This window comes from Phyllostomus hastatus, unplaced genomic scaffold (assembly GCF_019186645.2).
Source record: "Phyllostomus hastatus isolate PE091 unplaced genomic scaffold, TTU_PhHast_1.1 phas_contig_34, whole genome shotgun sequence".
In the NCBI taxonomy this organism is placed as follows: Eukaryota; Metazoa; Chordata; class Mammalia; order Chiroptera; family Phyllostomidae; genus Phyllostomus; species Phyllostomus hastatus.
The window spans coordinates 29,002,079-29,025,492 of record NW_025333857.1 but is presented as its reverse complement, the minus strand read 5'-3'; the positions used below and the strand labels follow the sequence as shown (position 1 = coordinate 29,025,492).

The window sequence follows — 23,414 nt, the reverse complement described above, 5'->3', positions numbered from 1 at the left end:
TCTCAATTAAAATGGAAGGTAAAATAAGGAGTTTCCCAGACAAAAGAATTCTGAAAGAATATACAAAACCAGCATTGCAAGATATGCTAAAGGGACCAGTTGAAGATAAAGAGTGAGAGAGAGAGAGAGAGAAATACAGGTACAAAGGGGGTAAACTGGCAATGAATAAGTACCTATTAATAATAACCTTAAATGTAAATGGATTATCAAATTTTTTGGACTGTAAGATGCACCTAGGTTTCAGAGCAGGAAAATAGGAAAAAAACTTTTACATAAATAATGTGGGGAAATATTTAATAACATACATAACATAGGCCATCGTCATCCCCTGCCCCCCTGTGAGCCAGGTAAGCTATATTCGGACTATAAGATGCACCTCCCTTTTCCTCTCACATATGGGGGGAGTGCGTCTTATAGTCCGAAAAATACAGTAAATACTCCAATCAAGACATAAGTTAGCTGCAAGGGTAAGAAAACATGGCCTGGCCCTGGCTGGTGTAGCTCAGTGGATTGAGCATGGGCCTGCAAACCAAAAGGTTGCTGGTTTGATTCCCAGTCATGGCACATGCCCAGGTTGTGGCCAGATCCCCAGTAGGGGATGTGTGAGACACAACCACACATTGATGTTTCTCTCCCTCTCTCCTTCCCTTCCCCTCTCTATAAAACTAAAAATAAATAAAATTTCAAAAAAAAAGAAAGAAAACATGACCTGCACATATGCTGCCTACAAGAGACCCACCTCAGAACAAAAGACCTACACAGACTGAAAGTGGAGGGTTGGAAAAAAATATTCCAAGCAAATGGACAGGGAAAAAAAGATGGGGTAGCAATATTTAGACAAAATAGACTTCAAAATAAAGGCTGTTAAAAGAGACACAGAAGGACATTCATAATACTCAAGGGAAGAATCTATCAAGAAGATATAAACATTGTAAACATATATGAACCCAACATAGGAGCACCCACATATATAAAAAAGTCTTGGAGGGCTTCAAGAAAGATATAGACAGCAACACAATTATAGTAGGGGATTTCAACACACCAATGTCAACAATGGATCGATCCTCCAAACAAAATATCAACCAGAATATTGCAGAACTTAACAACACATTAGATCAACTTAACTGATATTTATAGAACCTTTCATCTCAAAGAAGCAAAATACACATTCTTTTCAAATGCACATGGAACATTTTCAAGAGAGACCACATGATATAACACAAAACAAGCCTCAAAAATTCAAGAGAAATAAAATCACATCAAGCATTTCCTTGGACTACAAGGAAAAAACTCAAAAATATTCAACACATGGAGACTGAATAGCATACTATTCAACAGCGAATGGGTTAATGATGAGATCAAAAAAGAAATCAAAAGTTTCTAGACAATTGAAAATGAACACACAAAACAGTTCAAAACCTATGGGACACAGAGAAGGCAGTCCTGAGAGGGTAGTTCATAGGGATACAGACCTACCTAAAAAAGAGAAAGTGGATTGAGTGATGGCCGGCAAACCAAAAGGTAGTTGGTTCAATTCCCAGTCAGGGAACATGCCTTGGTTGCAGGCCAGGTCTCTAGTATGGGACACTTGAGAAGCAACCACACATTGCTGTGTCTCTCCCTCTTTCTAAAAATAAATCAATATTTTTAAAAATAAAATAAAATAAAATAAAATAAACTCCTGATGGTTAAAAGATTTAAATATAATTTTTGACCCCATAAAAGTCCTAGAGGAGAACATAAGCAGGAAAATCTCAGATATTTCACGCAGCAATATTTTCACTTACATGTGCCCTAGAGCAAGGGACATAAAGGAAAGAGTAAACAAATGGGACTTCATCAAAATAAAAAGCTTCTGCATGGCTAAAGAAAGCACAAGCAAAATGAAGAGAACCAACCATATGGGAAAATATATTTGCCAATGATACCTCAGACAAGGGTTTGATCTCCAAAATATATTAACTCACATGACTCCAATCCAATTAAACAATCCAATTAAAAAATGGGCAGAAGATCTGGACAGACACTTCTCCAAGGAGGACATACAGAGGGCCCAGAGACATATGAAAGGATACTCAGCATCACTAACCATCAGAGAGATGCAAGTTAAAACCACAATGAGATACCACTTCACACTGATCAGAATGTTCATCATAAATAAATCAACAAATAAGTCCTGGCAAGGTGGTAGAAAAAAGGGAACCCTAGTACACTGCTGGTGGGAATGCAGACTGGTGCAGTCTCTGTGGAAAAACAGTATAGAATTTCCTCAAAAAACTATAGATGGAACTGCCTTTTGAAACCTGGCAATTCCACTGCTGGGAACATACCCTAAGAACCCTGAAACACCAATTCAAAAGAAACTATGCACCCCAATGTTCACAGCAGCACAATTTACAATAGCAAAATGCTGAAAGCAACCTAGGTGCCCATCAGTAAATGAGTGGATCAAAAAACTCTGGTACATTTACACAATGGAATATTATGCAGCAGAAAGAAAGAAGGAGCTCCCACCCTTCGTGACAGCGTGGATGGAACTGGACAGCATTATGCTAAGCGAGATAAGCCAGGTGGTAAAAGACAAATACCCTATGATCTCACCTATAAGTGGAACCTAATCAACAAAATAAACAAGCAAGCAAAGTATAGCCAGAGGCATGGAAATAAAGAACAAAGTGACAGTAACCAGAGGGGAGGAGGATAACAGGGAAAAGGGGAAGAGTCAAGTCAATAACATGTATAAATGACCCATGGATGAAGTCCAAAGTGCGGGGGTAGGACTGAAGGTAGGAGGTGGGGGTGGTGGGGCAGGTGAAAGTGGTGGCAGGAAAATGGAGACAACTGTACTTGAACAACAATAATAAAAGGGAAAATATTAACAAAATACTGACAGCTAATATGAAGGAAATGCCATTATCTTTGACCCTAAATACTGTTTTTTCCCCTGTGCCTTGCAAAAAAAAAAAAAAAGAAAAGAAAAGAAAAGAAAGAAAGCTACATAAACATAAAGGAATAATAAATGTATACTAACATTTATTTTCTGTGGATATCAGCCCATTTCCCTTATGCAACTTCCTACCTCCCCCAGACAAACTCCACAAAAAAGACCTAAACCAACATCTGCTATTCAAAAAGATATTCTCTAAAAACATATTTTATACCATTAAGTCAAATGACTTCCATTTATAAGGTAAAAAATGGAAATTTTGACATTCTATTCCACCTGTACAGGCAAGAAAGAAAACATTTTTGCAAAATCATTTTACATCTATATATACACACACACAGAGTCCCCCAAAGGAGTCCTCATCTCTGCTTAGAGACTGTGGCTTTTGTTTATATATATAGCAAAAGGACAAAAACAATTTTGGCACTAATTAATCCAATATACCCAAAAGATTAAGGTTCAACCCTATAACTTAACACACCATAAGAAAGGAACCCTTCTAAATAACACCACTGTAGACACAACTTCAGTAAAAGCTAAAGGGTGTCCTTTTCTGCATAAATAGAAACAAGCTACATTTTTTTTTAAGAAAATGAAGAAAAAACACTGTTGTTGACCAAAGGGGAAATAAATCTAGTGTCAACGATGTCAGATGACATTTAAAAAAAAAAAGAATGAGCAGGTGTTTCTTTCCAAATGATCAGTTATAAATCTAATACTGTTTTATCTTAAACAAAAGGATTATTGCATAATGTTAGTTTACTTATTTTTCTGCTATTTCCCAAGCCAAACTGTTTCTGACTGAATTGTTTCAACAGCTTGTGCAATATGACAAAAGAACCAAAGAGAAACCTCTCACTTGACCTTTTCTCTGTAACTTCATTCACTGAATCTATTGCATTAAATGCTGTCACATTTGTAGACCTGAAAAGAACAATGTCAGTAGCCTGGGTGTCAAGTCCTGAGAATAGAGAGCTGTCATTGGAAGTTGTCCAATTCTTTGCCCATGATTAAAAAATTAATATTTCAGATCAATGGGTGACAATCCCATTAGAGTGATAGCCCATGATATCAATTACCACTTCAGTTTCAATTTGGCTGGCCGGCCACAGGGTACCATTTCTCAGCTTTACTTATGATGGGCTGGCTCTGTGAAGCATGACACCCTTAAATTGCTGCCCATTATCCAAGTGTCATTACTTGTTCTGCCTCAGAATTCTCTGAATCACAAGCAGCTACTGAGGTCAGGCTTTGCAACCCGAGGAATTGGACAAGTTGGCAAATTCTTTATATAAAGGAAAAGTTATTTATCTGCCATCTGACTTAGAAAATCTAAAGTTTCCATTACCCTGACAGTATGTCAGTTTTATGTAGGTATATTGATTTAATAATTTAAGAGGTTTTATCAAGGTGGCAGGGGGTTAAACATTTACTGTGTTTGCATTATTCAGAATGCTGCTTTGATTTTTTGGCCTCTATCACACTGATAATAGATTCTACTTAACCGCTCTCCATACCCAAATATACATGTAAAATTATTCCTATAATCATAAATACACAAAGAGTTTGACTTTGGGTATGGTACTTTAAGTCTATCAAAAAACAAAAAACAAATAAAATATCCTAACTGCTATCTATCCCATAGGTACCCCAAATTTGGTAATAAATTTATATAGGAGATGAATTCAAACATGCCAGTAATCATCGTGATGGACTTTTTTGTTTTTGTTTTTGCTTCCTTCATCAATATTTTGCTAGAAAGGTTATATCAGAACAATCAGGGTTTTCTCTTGAGAAAAATTTGTAATATTTTGGATTTTTCTTTGATTCTTAAGACTATTATTAATAAATTTGAACCTAAAAATCTGAAAAAGAATTATCTCCCAACCTTCTCAGGTTTTTTATCTTCCCAAACTGAGCTACCCAGGCAGGGCACAGACATAAACTTTTAAACATTAAATTTAAACTTCTAAAAATGATTACTTTGGGCACTATCCATATCCCCTGAATGGAACTGCAAGGTGAAGGATAATTTCATTCTCTTCTGCCTTTAGTACTATTTCACTTAGAAAGTTGAGAAACACTATTTTATTTTATGTAATAACATGCTTTTAAAAATCTTACTAAGTGCATTTTATAAAATGAAGCCCATTTAAATGTATCTGAGGACCTTGTTAGTTCCAAAAACATTCAGAGCAGGATGCCTTTTAATGAAAAGTTGCTCCTCATTGAACCTATGTATAAGTCCTGATTTCTTCAAAATAAGGTAAAGCAGCATTTTTTAAAGCTCAATTATCTCCAGCTTGTTTCTGATAGCAGTTTAAGAGAAAATTGAGATCTCATATGCTTTATCAAGTTCAGTTTCCTATATCAATCAGAGAAACTTATTAACATTGACGTTGAACCCTACTGAGGAGTTACACACACCCAAAGTTTATCCTATACTATCTTTATTACAAATATTATACTTCCAACTTTTATCACCTCAAGCCAGAGTAATACAAAACATTGAATCAAAAACACAAAATAATAATTTAAAAACACACAAATCTCATCTGTTGTTCAGGATACTATTTTAAAAAAAGTTTTTGTTAAGGAAATTTTTAAACAGACACAAATGTAGAAAAAATAATATAATCAAGCTCTATATACCCAGCTTTTAAATAATTAGCAACTCATACCAATTTTCAACTTACTTTTAATCCATATTTTGAATCTACGATAGTTATGATACCTACAAAGAAATAAATCTTTTAACCAACTTTATACTTGAGAATCTATTCCAGTTCACAAATGTTACTTAATAACATTTTCTTTTGAGAAGGCTGCAATTTAATTTAATTTCATTAATAAGCAGATGCATTTTCAAATATGTACTAAGTTTCTAACACCATTTTAAGGGACTACAGAGGCTATCAAATAAATCAATTTTTAAAATTAAACGAATAAGCTTCTTAGCTTATAATCCAAAATATTATGAGGCAAATTTAAATTTTATAGTATAAAACAAAATGAGATACATTACACAAGACAGGTTATTTCTAATCTATTTTCACAAAATCAAAATCAAGATTTTTCTTAACATTTGACATTACTATTTAACAAACCTGAGATATTTTAAAATATCTTGTTCCTACAATCTCTCAGCAAATCTAACTCACACAAACGTTATATATAATATGTACCTAAATCACTAAATGGTCAATTAGTTGACAATCTATGAACTTATGGTAAAATATTTTTTCAAAGGATAACAGCAGAATGAATTTGATGATGCCTAAAGAATTCAACCATCTACATGACACATATATTACAGTCAAGTAATGAGGCCCAGCTGCAATGATTCTTAAAATTATTCCACCCTTAGGCTATGAAAGACTTGGTTTAAAAACTGAAGAGCTGTGGGAAAGGGGCTGGGTAGGACACAACAGAGAGTGGGCATATGACACACGACAGAACATTAACTAAACGACAGAGGGTATAGGAAACCCACCTGGTATTTTAAAAGGAAAACCTTAGGGGAAACACTAAATTGGGAGCTGAGATCAGGATTTGACATCTACTTCTACCTAGATGCTTTAGAATCTGTATGAACAAAGGCTTACTTTATCATCAAACTAAATAAGTTTAAAAAGAATAACAATATAGGAATTAAAATTATAACATGGATGAACAAAAATCATCTTAACCATAACAATAAGAAAAAGATTCTTTTTTAACTTACCATCAAGATAAATATCACTCCCTAATTCAGCATCAATCCAAAACATAGAAGCTACAGCACCTGAAAATATATATATATAATATTTGTCAAATAAAAATATTTCTTCAAATTGAGAAATACAATTCTATCCATGTTTTAATTTGCCCCAACAGAATTAGCAGGCAAACATATATGCAAATTTAATATGGTTTTCCAATCTTCTTATGGGAATTACAGTGATAGATCCTTTTACTATATATACCCATTTCTTCCCCTCTCCCTTTGTCTTAAAAAACAATAGACCAACTTTTATCAAATAACAAACCCAACAACAAGCTTCTACCAATGCCGCAATAATTTACCTACAGATATTATCAAATAAATGGCTGTGTGCACAGAGGACTTATTTTTATTTTCTCTCTCCTGAATATAATAATCACATTGTTTAAAAATAATAAATTATCTCTCTTAAGGGAAGTAAAATAAAACATAGATAATCCCAAAATCACCTGTCCAAAAAAATAAATACATATTTGCAAATTTTATAGAACAAAAAGAACAAGAAATCCTTACACTATTTACTTAATACTAGTATAAAATTTGGGTCTGAGAAAAAATAACTTCTAAGTAAGAAATTAAAACTTGTTTTTGACAGAAACTGGTCCAGTACCAAACCACACACCATGATTAGTATGCTACAACACCAGAAAAAGAAAACTGACAGCAAAGAAAGTATTTGACTTTCAAAGCATCACAGGTCCAGTTAGTGACAAGGCTGTCTGAGAGAATGAGTGTTGGGGAAGAACAAGGACAACTGAACACATTCCAATGTCTGAAAGTGCCTACCCACCCTGATGAGAGCGGCCCTGCAAGCATCACTCCGTGTCAGCACTGAAATACCTGTCAGCTGTTTACAGTGATTACTCATGCAAGATACAGCAAGGGCCGCAAGATCTAATGGTTTCCTGATACCTATTGATTTTTCCTCCAAAACTTAATAGTTTTCCAATTTGACTGAAATAGGATTTGTGAGTAACAGGGGCTGAATCAATGTCTGTCCCTTTCACGGAAATTACTTTACCATGACAATTGTTTAGCTTGGAACTGGAGAGTGTCAGTCTCCTAAAAGGGAAACAACTGACTTGCCAATATGAATTTTCTTCACTTACTTGGCTAACAACATGATATTAATTAAAGAGGGAGAAAAAAGCCAATCTACTGTATCACTACACCAAACAATAAATCATAAAAAAGTTATTTTTTTCACTCAATAAAATTCTTAACATTGTACATAAGTCATCTTATTTTTTCAAAAAACTTACTTATTTCTATTCAGATAGCTTATAAGTCCTCTACAGGTAACATCTGCCAGGTAGAGTATATTAGGGCTTTTCATCTAAATCTGACCTGTACCTTTGGTATAATACTTACAAGGCTAGACAAGGTAGAACTACTTCGAATTGAGATGCAGATATTTAGAAGCAGCAGCAGAGATGAGAAAATGAAGTTAATTAATCAGTGGTTCCCAACCCAGAGTGATCTATCTCCTCCAGTGAATATTTGGCAATGTCTGGAGATATTTTTAATTATCTCAACTAGGGGACTGCTTGCTACTGGCATGTAGTGGGTAGAAGCAAGAGATGCTACTAAATATCCTATAATGCACAAGACAGCCTCCTACAAAAAAGAATTATTCAATGCATAATGTCATTTGTGCAAAGGCTAATGAATCCAGTTAGATTATAGACTCTCTCTTTCCACACCTAATAAAACAAAAAATAAAATACAATTAAAAAAGCCAACTTTATTAGCAGCAACCAAATACACAATCTCCTGCCATGAACATCAACTGGTTGCCTCTCCTAGGTAGCCCCCCGCCCCGACTGCGGATCAAACTCTCAGTCCAGGTATGTGCCCTGACTGGGAATCAAATCCATGACCTTTCAGTGTACAAGACACCCCAACCAACTGAGCTATGCTGGCCAAGGCTGACTTATGATAGTTCTTAATTCTATCTCATAGCTAGTAAGAGGTTATAGGGAAATATACAGTAATAGTTTATAAAGTCTTAACACTTATCAGAAATAGCTTTCAAAATGACAAGAAGTAGAACCGAGGGAAGAAAAAGCAATACAGAAAAAAGTCAACAAAAAATTTCAAGTGTAAAAGTTTCCTATTGTCACCACATTTGTGGGGAAAGGGGTCACTTTCTTGGGCTCACAGGAAAAAAAAGCAAAAGGTGTGTGTGAAGCTCAAGGATGTCCCTGCACAAGATATGGGATATATATTCACAAGCAGTTAGAACAAACTCAGGAGCAGGGGGCACTTGGTATTTGCACTTGTTATTTTAAGAGAGCAGAGCCTTGAAGTCACATTGCCCATCAGGCACTCTCAATCACCTCTTTTCCCTTTGCTTCCCCTCTCTCTACTCCCAGCAATATCCAGCTGTCATACTGGAGCTCGGGAGAAAAACAAGTGTAGGTAAAATGGATAGACAATTAAAAAAAATTCAGCAATACCACATCTAATTGTAGTTCTAAGTCTTCTACATCAAGCACTAACATGCTGAAAAAACTATACACATGTATCACAGTTTAGAAGAAACAAAAAAAAATTGAAGCAGAATAATGTGAAAATGTAATATGTAGTGCTAAAGCAAAATAAACTTAGAGCATACGTACTATGACTTAACCAATTAATTCATTTAAAACATCAAGGAAGAGAATTGATGTTGGTGGAAACAGAACTGCTGACCAAAATGAAAGTTTGAAATAATTCCAATAAATGCAAAGGCAAAAGACAAAGCAAACAATTAGAAGATAACAGATATGGAGAACAAAAAAAATTCAATATAGGAAAAATTGGTGTCATAAAATAGAGAGGATCCAATAATATGACAGAAAAACTATTCATGATAATAAACAGAAAAATGTCTTTAAATGAAGAACTAAGCCTACAGATTAAAGGGTATACTATGATCCAGGAAAAATTATTATGAATGACATCAAGATATATCATGGTTATATTACTAAACTTCAAAAATAAAAATAAAAATTTCAGGCATTTTGGATGAAAAAGCAAGTCACTTTCAGGGAGGTGGGAAGAAAAATATCAGACTTTTCTAGAGCAACATTCATTGACCCAAAATAATAAAATAATGGCCACAAGTTCCAATGAAAATGTTCCCTAAACATGTTACCTACATCCAAATAGTCTCTCAAAAAACAAAACAATAGGCAGACATCCTCAAATATTAAAGGAAATAGCAACCATTGAGACAAAAAACACAGCATTCACAAATCCTCATGAAATAAAAAGAGAAAATATTGAACAAGGAAATCAGCCAATGACAAAATACTAAGAGATCACAGAACTACATCTGCTAAGTTCTGAGGCAAAGAAATTGTGATCTTGGAATTTTGAACCCAACTAACTAATCCTTCAGGTATAAAAACAAAACAAATAATCTCAAGCAATGAAGTACGTAAGAACTCAGGGAATAAAGCATATATTGCTTGAAAAAAATCACCTGACCACTAAATTCAGCAATCAAGACAAGGATCAACTAAGGAATAGAGAAGGCACATGCTGGTAATGAGGACTAAAACCATTTAAATATAAAACAAAACAAAGTAGGACAGAATATAAATACTAGAAACCTTGACAACACAGCACAGAACACAATAAAACAAAACCAGGAGATGGAAGAAAGTTTAAGAGTGTTACTTCACTCATGTTTTTGCCAGAGTGTCAATAAATAAATAATACTCTCAAAATTGAAATATGTAGTTTAAAAAAAACTTGTCCAATTTATGTTGTTCTTTTCTTATCTCCTATCTTTTGCAATCAAGAAGCATTAACTTGACGTTCAGCAATGTCAAGTTCACTTCTTTCAAGTTCTCTTCTTTTACAATAAATTCAAGTAAAAGTAAATTAATAATTACCCAGAAAAGCATAAGGAATGAGATTCCATTTTATAAAATCTCTGTATATTTATACAGTTTTCCGAAGTACATAGAGCAGGGCTCCCCAGACTTACGCATTTATAATAGCAATTTTCAACCTTTTCCATCTCCTGGCACACATAAACTAATTACTAAAATTCTGCAGCACACCAAAAAAATGTATTTTTTGCCAATCTGACAAATAGGTATAATTTTGATTAATTCGCAACGCGTGCCTATTGTTGTGTTGACTGTTGTCATATACATTTTTTTTTTAATTTGACAATCTAAGGGAAAAGAGGTCACTGCCCCAAACTAAATAGGTATTGCATGTTTTAAAAATTTTTGTGGCACACACATGGCTGATTTAGGAGAATCACCTGTAGGGCTTATTAAAACCGGTTGCTGGGCCCCACCCTTAGAGATTCTCATTCACTAGATCTGTGAAGGGGCTCAAGAATCTGCACTTTTGCCCTGTCTGGGTGGCTCAGTTGGTTGGAGCGTCCTCTTGTACACCAAAAGGTTCCATCTGCAGTCAGGGCACAGATGGGAGGCAACTAATCAATGTTTATCACACTGATGTTTCATTCTCATATTCTCTCTCCCTAAAAATCAATAAACATATCCTCAGGTAAGGATTTAAAAAAAAAAAAGAATCTGCGCTTTTCACAAGCTCCCAACTGAGGTCAATACCACATACCACAATGAACAGCATTGGCAGAGAGAAATCCTGAGAATGAAAATCACCTACTTGTATCTCAAGGTACCGAGATACAGGGTGATTTTGTTTTAAACTTCTGCATATTTTCTTAGGTATTCTTTAATTTGTTAAAATAGCAAATGTTTATTTTTTAGCCAAATAATAAAAAGTATTCTAAAAGTTAAAAGCAAAATACATTAGCTCCTTTATATCTACAATTCTTACAAAAGCTTTATCTCAGATCTTTAACTTTTCTTTCTTGCTCAGAAAAGCTGAACCATGTTTAGAAAACTCATTCTCAAAAAGGAGTTACAAGAGTTTTTTTAGTGTTACAATGAAAAAAAACATGATATTTGCTATTTCAAAAAGAGGCATATTATATGTTTTCCCATCTTACCAGATTTAATTTAATATTTAATACCAATGTAATAGTTCAGGTTGTATAATCAGTCAAACCTACTGGAAATATATGAAATGTATGAAAAATCCATGCCTACAGTAAGGATCAAAATAGCCTAATTCAATACTAGTTTGAAAACATGAGAACAATGTTATTATGTAACACTTCTAAGCATAATAACCACTGATTACATTTGAACCTTCAGTAATATACTAACATGGTTCAGACTTACAAAACAAACGCTAAATACTCTACAAACTAGGAATAAAAATGCTTCCTAAAAATTATTTGGGTAAGAAGGAATCAGAAACCCACTGTCAGAAACAGGTTGACTTTCTATAGCTTTGAACAGGCAAGTTCACATGTAATTCCATTCAGACACAAAAAATCTCATGAGTAATTATTATTCATTCTACACCAGGAAAAAGGCTCAGTAGGCCTGATTTAACTCTATACCTTATAACAGCATTTATTAAAAAAATTATTTTTAGTTTAGTAGTAGAAAAACAGAAAGTTAACAATAATTTAAAGGAATAAGTATTGTTAGAATTAGAATCCAAAAGCCCTTAAATATCTCTAAATGACCCTCTAAGAAAACTGGATTAGAAAGTAATCAGAAATAAGATCTCTGTAGGGTATAACCAATCAAATATAAACTTAAAAGTGAAATGTCTCAATTTTTCCTAAATTTTCATATTTTAAACCAATTTTTGTTTCAACCAAAATCCTAAGTCAATCAACAGAACTTCAAATTCTATTATCAGGTTAAAGTACTTTGATCATGATTTTCATCTGCTGAAAAACACAACAACCCAGTATTTTTCTTCTTTAAAAAAGAAATATTTTTAAATCTAGAGTAAAGCTGTAATACTCATTTTTTTTAAATCCTCACATGAGGATATGTTTTCTTATTGAGTTTAGAAAGAGAAAGAGAAAAACAGAGAGACAAAGAGAGACACATAGACCAGTTGCCTCCTGCACACACCCCAACCAGGGATTCAATTTGCAACCTATATATGTGCCCTGACCAGGAATTGAACCTGTAACCCTTTGGTGAACAGCATGATGCTCCAACCAACTAAGCAACCTGGCCAGGGCAATACTTATTTTTAGATATTACTCTAGCACATTTATTTGAAAATGTTTAAGAACTATATTGTGGTTTTTAATAATAATATCGTTTCTTACCAGGATCGGCTAACCCTGTGGTCTCTAACAATATGTAGTCAAATTTTCCCTTCTTCTGCATCAAATTCTCAATAGCTCTAAGGCCATTATCCCTGGAGAATATCAAAATATAATATAGAGTTGACTGATTGCCTGAAAATCTTGAAGCAATCATTACAAACATTCAAAAATATATTCAGCAACTTGAGACAAAAATATCTTTAGGCATGTGAAAATTTAACTCACTCCCAAGCTTTGTTGTTCAAAAACAAAATGTCCACCCAGTATTTACCTACGAGGGGAAAAACAGATGCACATACACTGATAGATAAATAGAAATCAGATACATAATGCTTTAATTTTAGTAAAATTAAAAGCAGAGGAAATTTTAATACACCTGACCATAAAGTCAGAATCTATTATTTTTATATGTTTTGAAAGAAAAAAATCAACATCCAAAATAATGATAAAATTTGTGAATTATAGTAGTTTACTATAACAGCTAAAAGGATACTACTATTAAACACAATTTAATGCTGTTCTGAATTAGAGTACCAGTTTTTAATTTCTATTTTTTCTTATAAAAAGTGCAAGAAAATTAAGAGATTGCATTTTGGTTGTTTAAGAAAATGTTATGATTTTAGCCTTTTAATGCATTTGACTCAAAGTCAAACCTCTAAGTTGGTAAATGATGTAGAAGAAATTTAATTAACTACAACTTAGAAAATCCACAGCACAGATGTTAATTTTCCTAATTCGTTCAACAAACACCCATTCGAGTGACTGCTATGTGTCAGATCTTTTTCTAAGATTTGTACTATATTAGTGAATAAAACAGACAGTTCTTGGAAAGAACGATAATTGGTGGAACATTTTCTGTTTTTTGATAGTTATTTTTGTTTTTAGGGGTTGAAGTCTTGGAACTAAGAGCAATGACTTATTAAACTCAGAACCATTTCTTACAGATAAAATGAGACTTTCATGAACCACAGAGATTAAATAAACCTTGACCTCAAAAGCAATTTAAAAACTCAATAAAAAGGACCCAAGTATTTACTACAGCATACAGAAAAATAAGATAGCAAGAAACAATTTAAGAAAATGCATCCCAATAAGTCTATATTCTGTTTGAAAATACAATAAAGCAGCCTATGTAAATTCAGTAAAATTACACAAGAAAACCAAAGCTGGAAATATCATCAGTAAGCATTAATAGTAAACCAACAAGCACACAGTAAACACATTCCTCACTTTACTGAACAGCAGAGGCAGCCGTTTCTGAGTTCCAGCCATTCTTCGTAGAGCTCTCCACCCTGGCTCACAGCTAAGGATTTCTCCACTGCACTTCCTGAAAGAAGAAGCAGCGCTCTTTAGATTAAGTTCACTAGCGAACCAGTATATGTGTGTGTGAAAACACTCAAAGATGGAGATTTCAAAGCAGAAAATGCATAACTTGTATTCTTTCATTCTATTCATGCAGCTTCAACATGTTAAACTATGCCACTCTAGCTTATTTTAGCTTTAATTTCTTAAAGAGGATTTAAGCACCTAAAGAGGCAAACCCACAATTAATGAATCATATCATGAATCATATCATACTTCCTTGTCAGGCCTCCTCCTTGCCCACTCCCATTTCCTAATAAGGCAGCTACTCCAAAGGCACTCTTTCTTGTCTGTGACCAACATTTCAGACAGTATGTTTCACACATTAGTTTTCATATGCCCTTCCACCTCTTAAGGTCCATATTTATATTTTTCTTTTCATTCTCCTTTTAAATTGTTTTTATTTCTATTAGACAGCCTACTCAGTACTCTCAATATGAGTAACAACCCAAGTCATCTGAGCAAGTTTGCTTAGCCATGCTATCAGTAGCTCACTTAAAAATTAAATTTTACCCAAATACACATTTCGCAGCAATGCTTCCTTGAGAAAAAAATATATTTAAGATTCTGATATGCTGGTTATCATATAAAAATGATTTTAAATGTCTTATTTTCCTCCAATAAAAAAAAAGGCCAAAAGAAAATATTTTCTTCATTTACATTTTTTGTTTATATTTCAGCTAGCCATGACAAAGCTCTGAAAGAAGTTGCTACAGAATTGAGGGTGTAGAGAATATCAATATAACGTGAAGGAAAGTATTGTGAATGCTGTAAAGGACAAACTGCAAAAATGATCCAGAAAGAACGAAGAAAAATAGTAACAAGTAATAAATGCAATCAGTGTTCAAAAGATGAGCAGTTAATAAGAAGCTAGAATAAAAGACTGTGACTTAAAATCCTAGGGTTTTTATTTTGTCTAACAGGACTTTTTAGTTTACGGAAACCAGAAATCATATTTAACTAACATACCTTCCAACCTATTCATAAAAACAAGCTCCTTTACTAATTACTAATTTACAACAGAAAAAAATGGCATACCTTAAGAAATAGCCCATAGAAGTTATAATCTTGGGCTAAAAGCAAGCGTTTATTAAAATTCACACTTATTAAGAAAAACATAAAAATAATCAAAGAACTGTGTCTAACACTGCTGTATAGATTTTTAAAAATTACAGTTCAATATTAAAGACAAAAAAATAGAACGTTTAATGCATGTATTTTCACAGGTAACTGAATTTTCTTGAGGACGGAGACCATATGTTCAACTTATTTTTAAAACTTCAGTTTTAATTGCTTTGCAGATAATAAACATTCAACAAGGTAAACTTATAATAACTGAAGCATTTTCAAATTTTTCAAAAGTTGCAATTAAACAATATAGTCAGGACAAATGCACCTTTTTTCATATACCACAGACTTTCACTTCGGGAGTTATTCATGTAAAAATCTATAATTTAATCCCATTGGTATGAATTCAAAAGTTAAACAAAATAAAATTTTATAGAAACTATCTAATTTAGGTATTCAAACTCTTTCCAAAATAAAGCTTGACAGAAATTAATCTAATTATTCCAAAACAATCCATGTCAATGTGTTTACATTATAATGCCTTGCACTGCCATTATGGAATATCAAGTCACTAGTGGAACAAATTATCCTATAAATTCTTGCATGGCATTTATTGCACTTTACTTACCTTCCCCAAATTCGTTTAAAATAACCGCTACTCTTTTACTATGTTGCTCTGTCAAAATATAGTTCAGAAGTGTTGTCTTTCCAGCACCTATAAAATACATATTTTTTAAATAACAAAATTTAAAGACTGATTTTTAAAAATATTTCATTTACTTATTTTTAGAGAGAGGGGAAGAGACAGAGAAACAACAATGTGTGGTTGCCCCTCGCACATCCCTCACCAGGGACCTGGCCTGCAACCTAGGCATATGCCCTGACTGGGAATCAACCCAGCGACCCTTTGGTTCACAGGCTGGGGCTCAATCCACTGAACCACACCAGCCAGAGCTAAAGACTGATTTTAAAGACACAAAAAAAAGAGCCCTGGCCAGGTAACTTAGTTGGTTAGAGTGCTGTCCCAAATACCAAGATTGGAGGTTTGATCCCTGATCAGGGCACATACAAGAATTAACCAATTACAGGAACAACAAATGAATGTCTCTCTCTCTCTCTCTCAAATCAATTTAAAAAAAGAAATAGAGTCCCAATTTTTAAAAAAATTTGCATGTTATTTTTCAACTTAACTAAGATTATTCTAGAGGAAGATTAAAGTATCCTTTGAAAAGTTTAAAAATATTTTGTTGACATAACATTTATAAACATTTACAAATACTCCTACAAGTTGGATCACAAAGTTTTCTTCAACCTCATGACAAAAATATGCCTTCAGCGTAACTTATAATACAATTAATATAAAGGTATCTACATTTCCTATTAAATAAAAAATATTGAAGTAATGCCTTCAAGGAATAAAGTACTCATACAGTGTATAAAATATAAAACATTTAAATCCTTTTGCATGACAATGTTTCTTAGCCAAGAATATATGCTTTAATTCCCTAAAATTTACATATAAACACCTTTTATTTCAACATCCATTATTAATCAGACATAAATTCAAACTTACTATATGTCTACTTTTAGTATGCTTCAAACAACCTATAAAATTGATTATATATATATATATATGTATCACATACACACACAAAATAAAGAATGGATGTAGGAAATAACAAAAGACAGAATATTCAGTCTTTAGAAAGATAAACTCATAAAGCTACACTAACTTTATCCAGTAGGTGGCACATTAAACCTAGTATGTTCAGCTGAAGTAGAAGAAAAACATGTCTTGTGGTCCAAAGACACCAAAGTTCATAGAGAAAAAAGAAAAGCCCCCAATCCCAATTGCACAGTAGTGTAGTTTAATTGTATAAATATATAATTTATTTATCTACTTTCCTGTTGGTAAACGTTTGGGTTGTTTCTGGTGTTTTGCTATTACAAACACTTGCACACAAGGATATGACTAAGAGGGATTTACTGAGCATTAGGGTATTAATATCTTCACCATTTTTAGGTCATATTCCTTTAAAAGCTGTTGAAGGCTTGTGTTTACAGAGTTCTCTGTGTAGGAAGCCCCACATCACTAAAGTGTGAAGTACAGAATAAAAGGGACAGACCTTCAGGAGGCAGAACCACGAAGAAATTCTTAAAGCCAGCCCAAGTGTAAGACAGAGGCCTGGAAGGGGAACATGGCACTAGGCAGCAGCAGTGGAAATGGAAAGAGAAGGACATAAGAGACCTTCTAACAAAATTACTAGGGCTTAATAATTAATCATACAATGAGGGAAAAGGCTTTAAGATACAGTTCATTCAAAAGTCTACTACTGACCAGATTTTATGTTGGGCCTGGGTAAAAAGTGCACAAGACAGAGACAAACTGTCTCTACCTTCATGCAGCTTAAGAGTATTATGCGGGATTACAGAGGGAAATGCAGATCAATACAAGCAATCATGTCGCAGGATGACACATTTAATAGATGTCCAAGATGTTATGGAACACCCCAGAGGACATCTAGCCAGAGGAGTAAGAATAAGAAGTATACAAAAGCTAAAATTCCTGGCACCTTTTAGAAGTAAAAGTAGTGCAATGTTGATGGGCCAGTTTTGCAGGCAGGGGGGTTGTCAAGAGCCAGATTATACAGAACCTTGTAATTCATGTTAAGGAATTTGAACTTTAATCCAAATGGAAACCACAAAAGGGTGTGACACAATCAGGTTGACATTAATAAAGATCATTAAGGCTAAAATACACAGAATACATTAAAGGGCATCATGACTCAAGAGTAGTTAGGAAGCTTTTAAAGTATTCCAAGTGATTAGGATCATAGGAGCAGTAGGATTTGTGGGGATGATAACAGGAAGTTTTGGACATGTGAAGTTTGAGATGTCTGTGGGACATCAAAATAGAAACTATCTGAGTGTGAAGTTAAAAAAATGGACAGAGATGGAGAAATTTAAAAGAAACTAGAGAAGCAGGTGGAAAAATCAAAGAAAAAATGTGATGGAAGCTGAAGAAACAATGTTTCAAGAAAGAGAAAATGATGATCAATAATAAACAGTGAAACTATGCCCTAGATTCAGCAACAAGGTTGCTTGCATGAGCCTCACTCCTGGGCTTCAGACCATTATCTCCAATGAGGAAGGCCCGAGGGGCAAGTCTGAGCTATACTATTTTGGACAAGGAATTTGCTCCATTTCTCAGGACGGTCCTTGAATAACAGTGGAAAAATACAAAAAATAAATTAAACTACAAAATTAGTCCTGACTAAAAATAGGAATAAACTTACAGTTTACAAAACAAAAAGGGAAACACCAGTGATTTACTTCTTTTTTTTATGTAAAAGGTCCTCAGGTGCACCAAATTTGTACCTGTCTCTAGCAACATCTAGGAATGGTATTCCCCAAATTCTTTCACTTTGTTTATATTTCTTAACTTTCCCGGCTGAGGAAGATGGTGTGCTCTGGAGTCCCAGGCATTCTTAAAGGGCCCACACATGGACTTATTTAGACTCACTCCCTCTCAGCTCCAACAGAGAGGTAACAAGCAGCTCAAAAGGCACCAGAGACATATGAGGAGGAACTGAACTGTCCAGCATCAAGGCAAAAGCTGGAGGGGCAGCTTTCTCCCAGTGAGAAGTGCTGGCAGAGGCCACTGCTCCTTTTCTGAGCCCTCCCCACACAGAGCCACAGAGCCAACAGGCAGGTGCCATATCTGAGTCTGCCTGGCCCTGGTGACTCCCAGAGATCCTGGCCACCCAACTTGTGGGCCAATCCAAGCTGTTTCCAGTGGCTTTTCCATACAAATGGCCAGTCTTGGTTCATGCTTCAGACTTATCTAAAACCTCTCAAATAAGTACCATCTGGCCTCAGCATACCCCATAGCATTCAATAAATAGTCCCAGGCCTAGCACTAGTGGCAGTCAGCTCTGGTTCACAGCTTGGCCTCTCCTGGGCACATCTAAGCCCAGCAAAAGCAGAAACCATATACTAAGGTTGCTTTGTACCTCATGCTGGGTAGCCCCAAGGTAGAACACAGGTGGTGGCTGACCTTGGCCTGCACCTTGTGGGAAGCCCCAGAGCCAGCATACCTGGTAGACAGCTTCAGACCACAGTGGAGGACCACCCAATCATCTTCACAAGTGACATACTCAAGGGGTGGACTCAGTGGGCTCCAGAGCCCCACTGAAGTAAGTCTACTCCATGAGGTTGGCCCCTACACAGCTGATCTTCCAAAGTGGTCATAGCCAGTCCTTGTGGCCGATCAGCCTGGGGGTAAATCTCTCCCATCAATATGCCAATATGCCAATAGCAATCAAGGCTCAAATATAAGAGGAGGATGTACACAGCCCACAAAGGGTGCTGTATCTAGAGTGCCCAGCTTGGGTGATGGGGTGATATGCCATTAAACCCTACAGGACACCTACATTAGGCCACTCTACCAAGCCTGAGAGACAGAGCAGCTCTACCTACTACACAGAAACAAACACAGGGAGGCTGCCAAAATGAGTAAAGAAACATGGCCCAAGTAAAAGAACAGACCAAAACTCCAGAAAAAGAACTAAATAAAACAGAGACAAGCAATCTACTAGTTGCAGAGTTCAAAACACTGGTTATAAGGATGCTCTATGTACTTAGAACACCAACAGCATAAAAAATGACATGGAAACCATAAAAAATAACCGGTCATAATGAAGGATACACTGACTGAAATGAGTAATTTACAGGGAATCAATAGTAGAGTAGATGAAGCCAAGATGCAAATCAGTGATTTGGAATATAAGGAAGCCAAAAAACACCCAATCAGAACAGTAAAAGGAAGAATCTGAAAAAACAAGGGTAGTATAAGGAGCCTCTGGGACAACTTCAAGCATATCAACATTTGAATCACAGGATGACAGGAGAAGAGAGTGAGCATGGGACTGAAAGCCTACATAAAAAAAATGATGGAAAACTTCTCTAACATGTTTAAGGAAATAGACATACAAGTCCAGGAAGCACACAGAGTCCCAAACAAGATGAAACCAAAGAGGCCAAAACCAAGACACATCAACATTAAAATGCAAAGGTTAGCTCTGCCCAGATGGCTCAGTTGGTTGGAGCATCCTCCTGTACACCAAAAGGTTGAAGGTTTGATCCCATTCAGTGCACATGCCTAGGTTGCAGGTTCAGTCCTCAGGTGGGGCATGTATAGGAGGCAACCAATTGATGTCTTTCCCTCACATTGATGTTTCTTTCTCTCTCTCTCCCTTTCTCTCTCTCTCTCTAAAATCAATAAAACATATCCTTGGGTGAGGATTTTTTAAAAATGCAAAAGGTTAAAGACAAAGAGAAAATCTTAAAAACATCAAGATTCAGTTACCTACAAGGGGGCTCCCATAAGGCCATCAGCTGATTTCTCAACAAAAGTGTTGAAGGCCAGAAGGGATTGGCAAGAAGTATTCAAGCTGACAAAAAGCAGGGACCTACAACCTAGATTACTCTATCCAGCAATGCTATTATTGAAAATCAAAGGACAGAGAAAGAGCTTCCCAGACAAGGAAAAGCTAAAGAAGTTCATCAGCTCCAAACCAGTGTTACATGAAATGTTAATAGGTCTTCTTCAAGGCAAATTGAATAGCAATAAATACATATCTATCAACAACTCAATCTCAAAAACAAAATTAACAAACAGAAACATTCATAGATACAGAGAACATTTTGCAGGTTGCCAAATGGGAGGGGTGTTGGTGGGCTAGGTGAAAGGGATTAAGGTGAAGGGATTAAAAAGTACAAATGGGTGGTTACAGAATACATTCAGGGATGTAAAATGGAGCATAGGGAATATAGTCAATAATATTCTAAAAAGTAGGTATGGTGTCAGATGGGTATAAGATTTACCAGGATGATTACTTAGTAAGTTATATAATGTTTAATCATGAGGGTGTACACCTGAAACATATTTTAACACTGTACTGTCAACTGTAACTGAAAGATAAAAAGTTAAAAAGCAAAAAAGACATAGTCTTGGAGAGCAGAGATTTTGTTACTTTCTCCTACAATGCTTTACTAACAGACCTAAAAAAGTCTGATAGGTGGTCTTTCCAGGAATTCCTGGAAGAGAATGGCTTGTGGGGAAGGAAAATTGACTGAGGAATGCCCCTCCCTGTATCTGGCCGTTTACTGACACGGCACCCTCTAAAGATAATAGGCTTATAAGGTAGATATTTCCGGCCTCATTTTGCAGAGAAGCTCAGACAGGTGACCAGTATTGTTTAGATTCCCAAGTGAGGTAGATAATCTTCAGAAGGTAAGAGAATTTGCTGAAGGTCACATGCATAGTTTGGGGATGGGCCCGGGCTTCAGACCACAAAACCAGAACTAGTTTAAAAATGCGAGGTTGGCTTTTAATCTCACTTGCTAAAAGTGAATCTTAATGCACAGGGGTTCAAAGCATCATTTACCCTATAGATAAGAAGCAATCCATATAGGAAGCAAGTGGCCCAGCCCGTACCTCAGAGACATTTGCTAATGGCCAGAGGCCCGGATGCCTCAGGAGGCGAGGCACCGTCAGCCCCCCAAAATCCCAGGATAACTAGCGTTTACAGCATTGTCAGACCGGGATGGTCAGTTACCTAAATACCCGGTGATAATTGTGACTGGGATCTTAACGCCGGGGCCAGACTTTTCCTCCTCCTCTCTCTGCTTCGTTTCAATGGGGACCAATTCAGGACAATCCTCCTCCGCCTGCTCCTCTCCCTCGTCCACAGCGCCAACAGCCTGTGACATGCCGACCATCTGCACGCACACCTCTCCCGCAGCTCAAAAGCTGAGACTAATACACCAAACAGCAGCTGCGCACTCCGAGCACGCTACGTAAGGCGCGGCGCAACGTCATCACGCCGCGACGCTGGGCTCCTCCGAATCCCGCCCCTGTTTTACCTGAGCTGGGACTGAGGCCCGCCTCCCCTGTTGGGCACGCCCCTGGGCGTGTTCTCTGAACCTGAGAGCGGTGGGGCGGAGTTAAGATCAGAGATCGGCTCTGCTCTGAACCTGTCGCTGCGGGAGTCCTCAGCCTTCTTACTTGGTGGCTGATGCTGTAGCTGAGGCCAGATTGGTTGAAACGTGGAGTGGGTAGCGTGACCTAAACAGTTCCCACAGGGAACAGACTTTTAACAACTTCACACTTTTTAGTGTTATTAATTTTTTCTTTGATTCATAGGAGAAAAAATGGGAGACTATAACACCACAGTGTTAATTGTAGTTTTTCTACCTGAAGGAATAACCAGGGAAAAGTTTCTTTAATATAATTGCATGTAATTTAATATAATTACGTATGTTTTATGTATACCCAAATTTTGCAATGTACATGCATTACTTTGATTTATTGTTCTTTGTCACTATTTGTTTGAACCTTCGGTAACCTGAGTTCATTTATTATATTCTTTCGTTTATGACACTCTTTCAACATTATTCCATGGATAGCTCTCCTTTTTATTTATGTATACTTATAATTAATTCCTCTGATTCATTATTCCCTATTTTCTATTTAGCTTTATCACAAATATATATGCTTAGACAATATGTTAATTTTGTTTGTCTTTAAAATTTGTGAAAAGAGTGTTATACAAAATATAAATTTCTGGGGTTATCCATATTTTTCAACTCCACCATCGTATTATATTCTACAGCACTATGTAACTGTACAGCAATTTACTTCTCCATTTCCTGTCAGTTGTTTCCAGGTTTTGCACTATAAACAGCACTAAGTGGTCCTTCAGCACTGTATGGCTGCCTGAACAGAAACTATTACAGCCCTGACCACCTTCTCTTACATATTTCTCAGGAGTATCTACATTCTTGAAGATTCTCTTACATGGTTCTGGCTGAATGTTCTATTAACATCTTCTCTCTCAACAAAAGGAACCTGTGCCCCATAAGATTGGCTCACTCAAGGTGATCAGCAAGTATTGCTGTAACAGTATATAGCCTCAGTCAGAGCAAAAAGTTTTACCTAGTCAAAAATTAAATGCATCCAAAGAATACACGTGTATACTTATATTTAAGAAAGAGACACCATTTTGAATTGCTTCAAATCTTCTTTCTTTAAATCTCAT

At 35.6% G+C, this 23,414-nt stretch overlaps 1 protein-coding gene across 4 annotated transcripts in view; it reads right to left on the bottom strand.

The window, feature by feature from the left end:
* LOC123820080 (COBW domain-containing protein 3) overlaps positions 1–22,150 on the bottom strand; it is a 52,586-nt gene extending 30,436 nt beyond the window's left edge. For all 4 annotated transcript variants that reach the window (XM_045840787.1, XM_045840789.1, XM_045840786.1 and 1 more), the window contains exons 1-6: positions 21,933–22,150; positions 15,941–16,027; positions 14,113–14,209; positions 12,883–12,974; positions 6,672–6,731; positions 5,644–5,681 (exon numbers count right to left, since the gene is read on the bottom strand). In XM_045840787.1, the coding sequence (XP_045696743.1) occupies positions 5,644–5,681; positions 6,672–6,731; positions 12,883–12,974; positions 14,113–14,209; positions 15,941–16,027; positions 21,933–22,095 (537 nt within the window). In that variant the 5' untranslated portion in view covers positions 22,096–22,150. The remainder of the gene's footprint in view (positions 1–5,643; positions 5,682–6,671; positions 6,732–12,882; positions 12,975–14,112; positions 14,210–15,940; positions 16,028–21,932) is intronic.
* Positions 22,151–23,414: the final 1,264 nt, after the last annotated feature.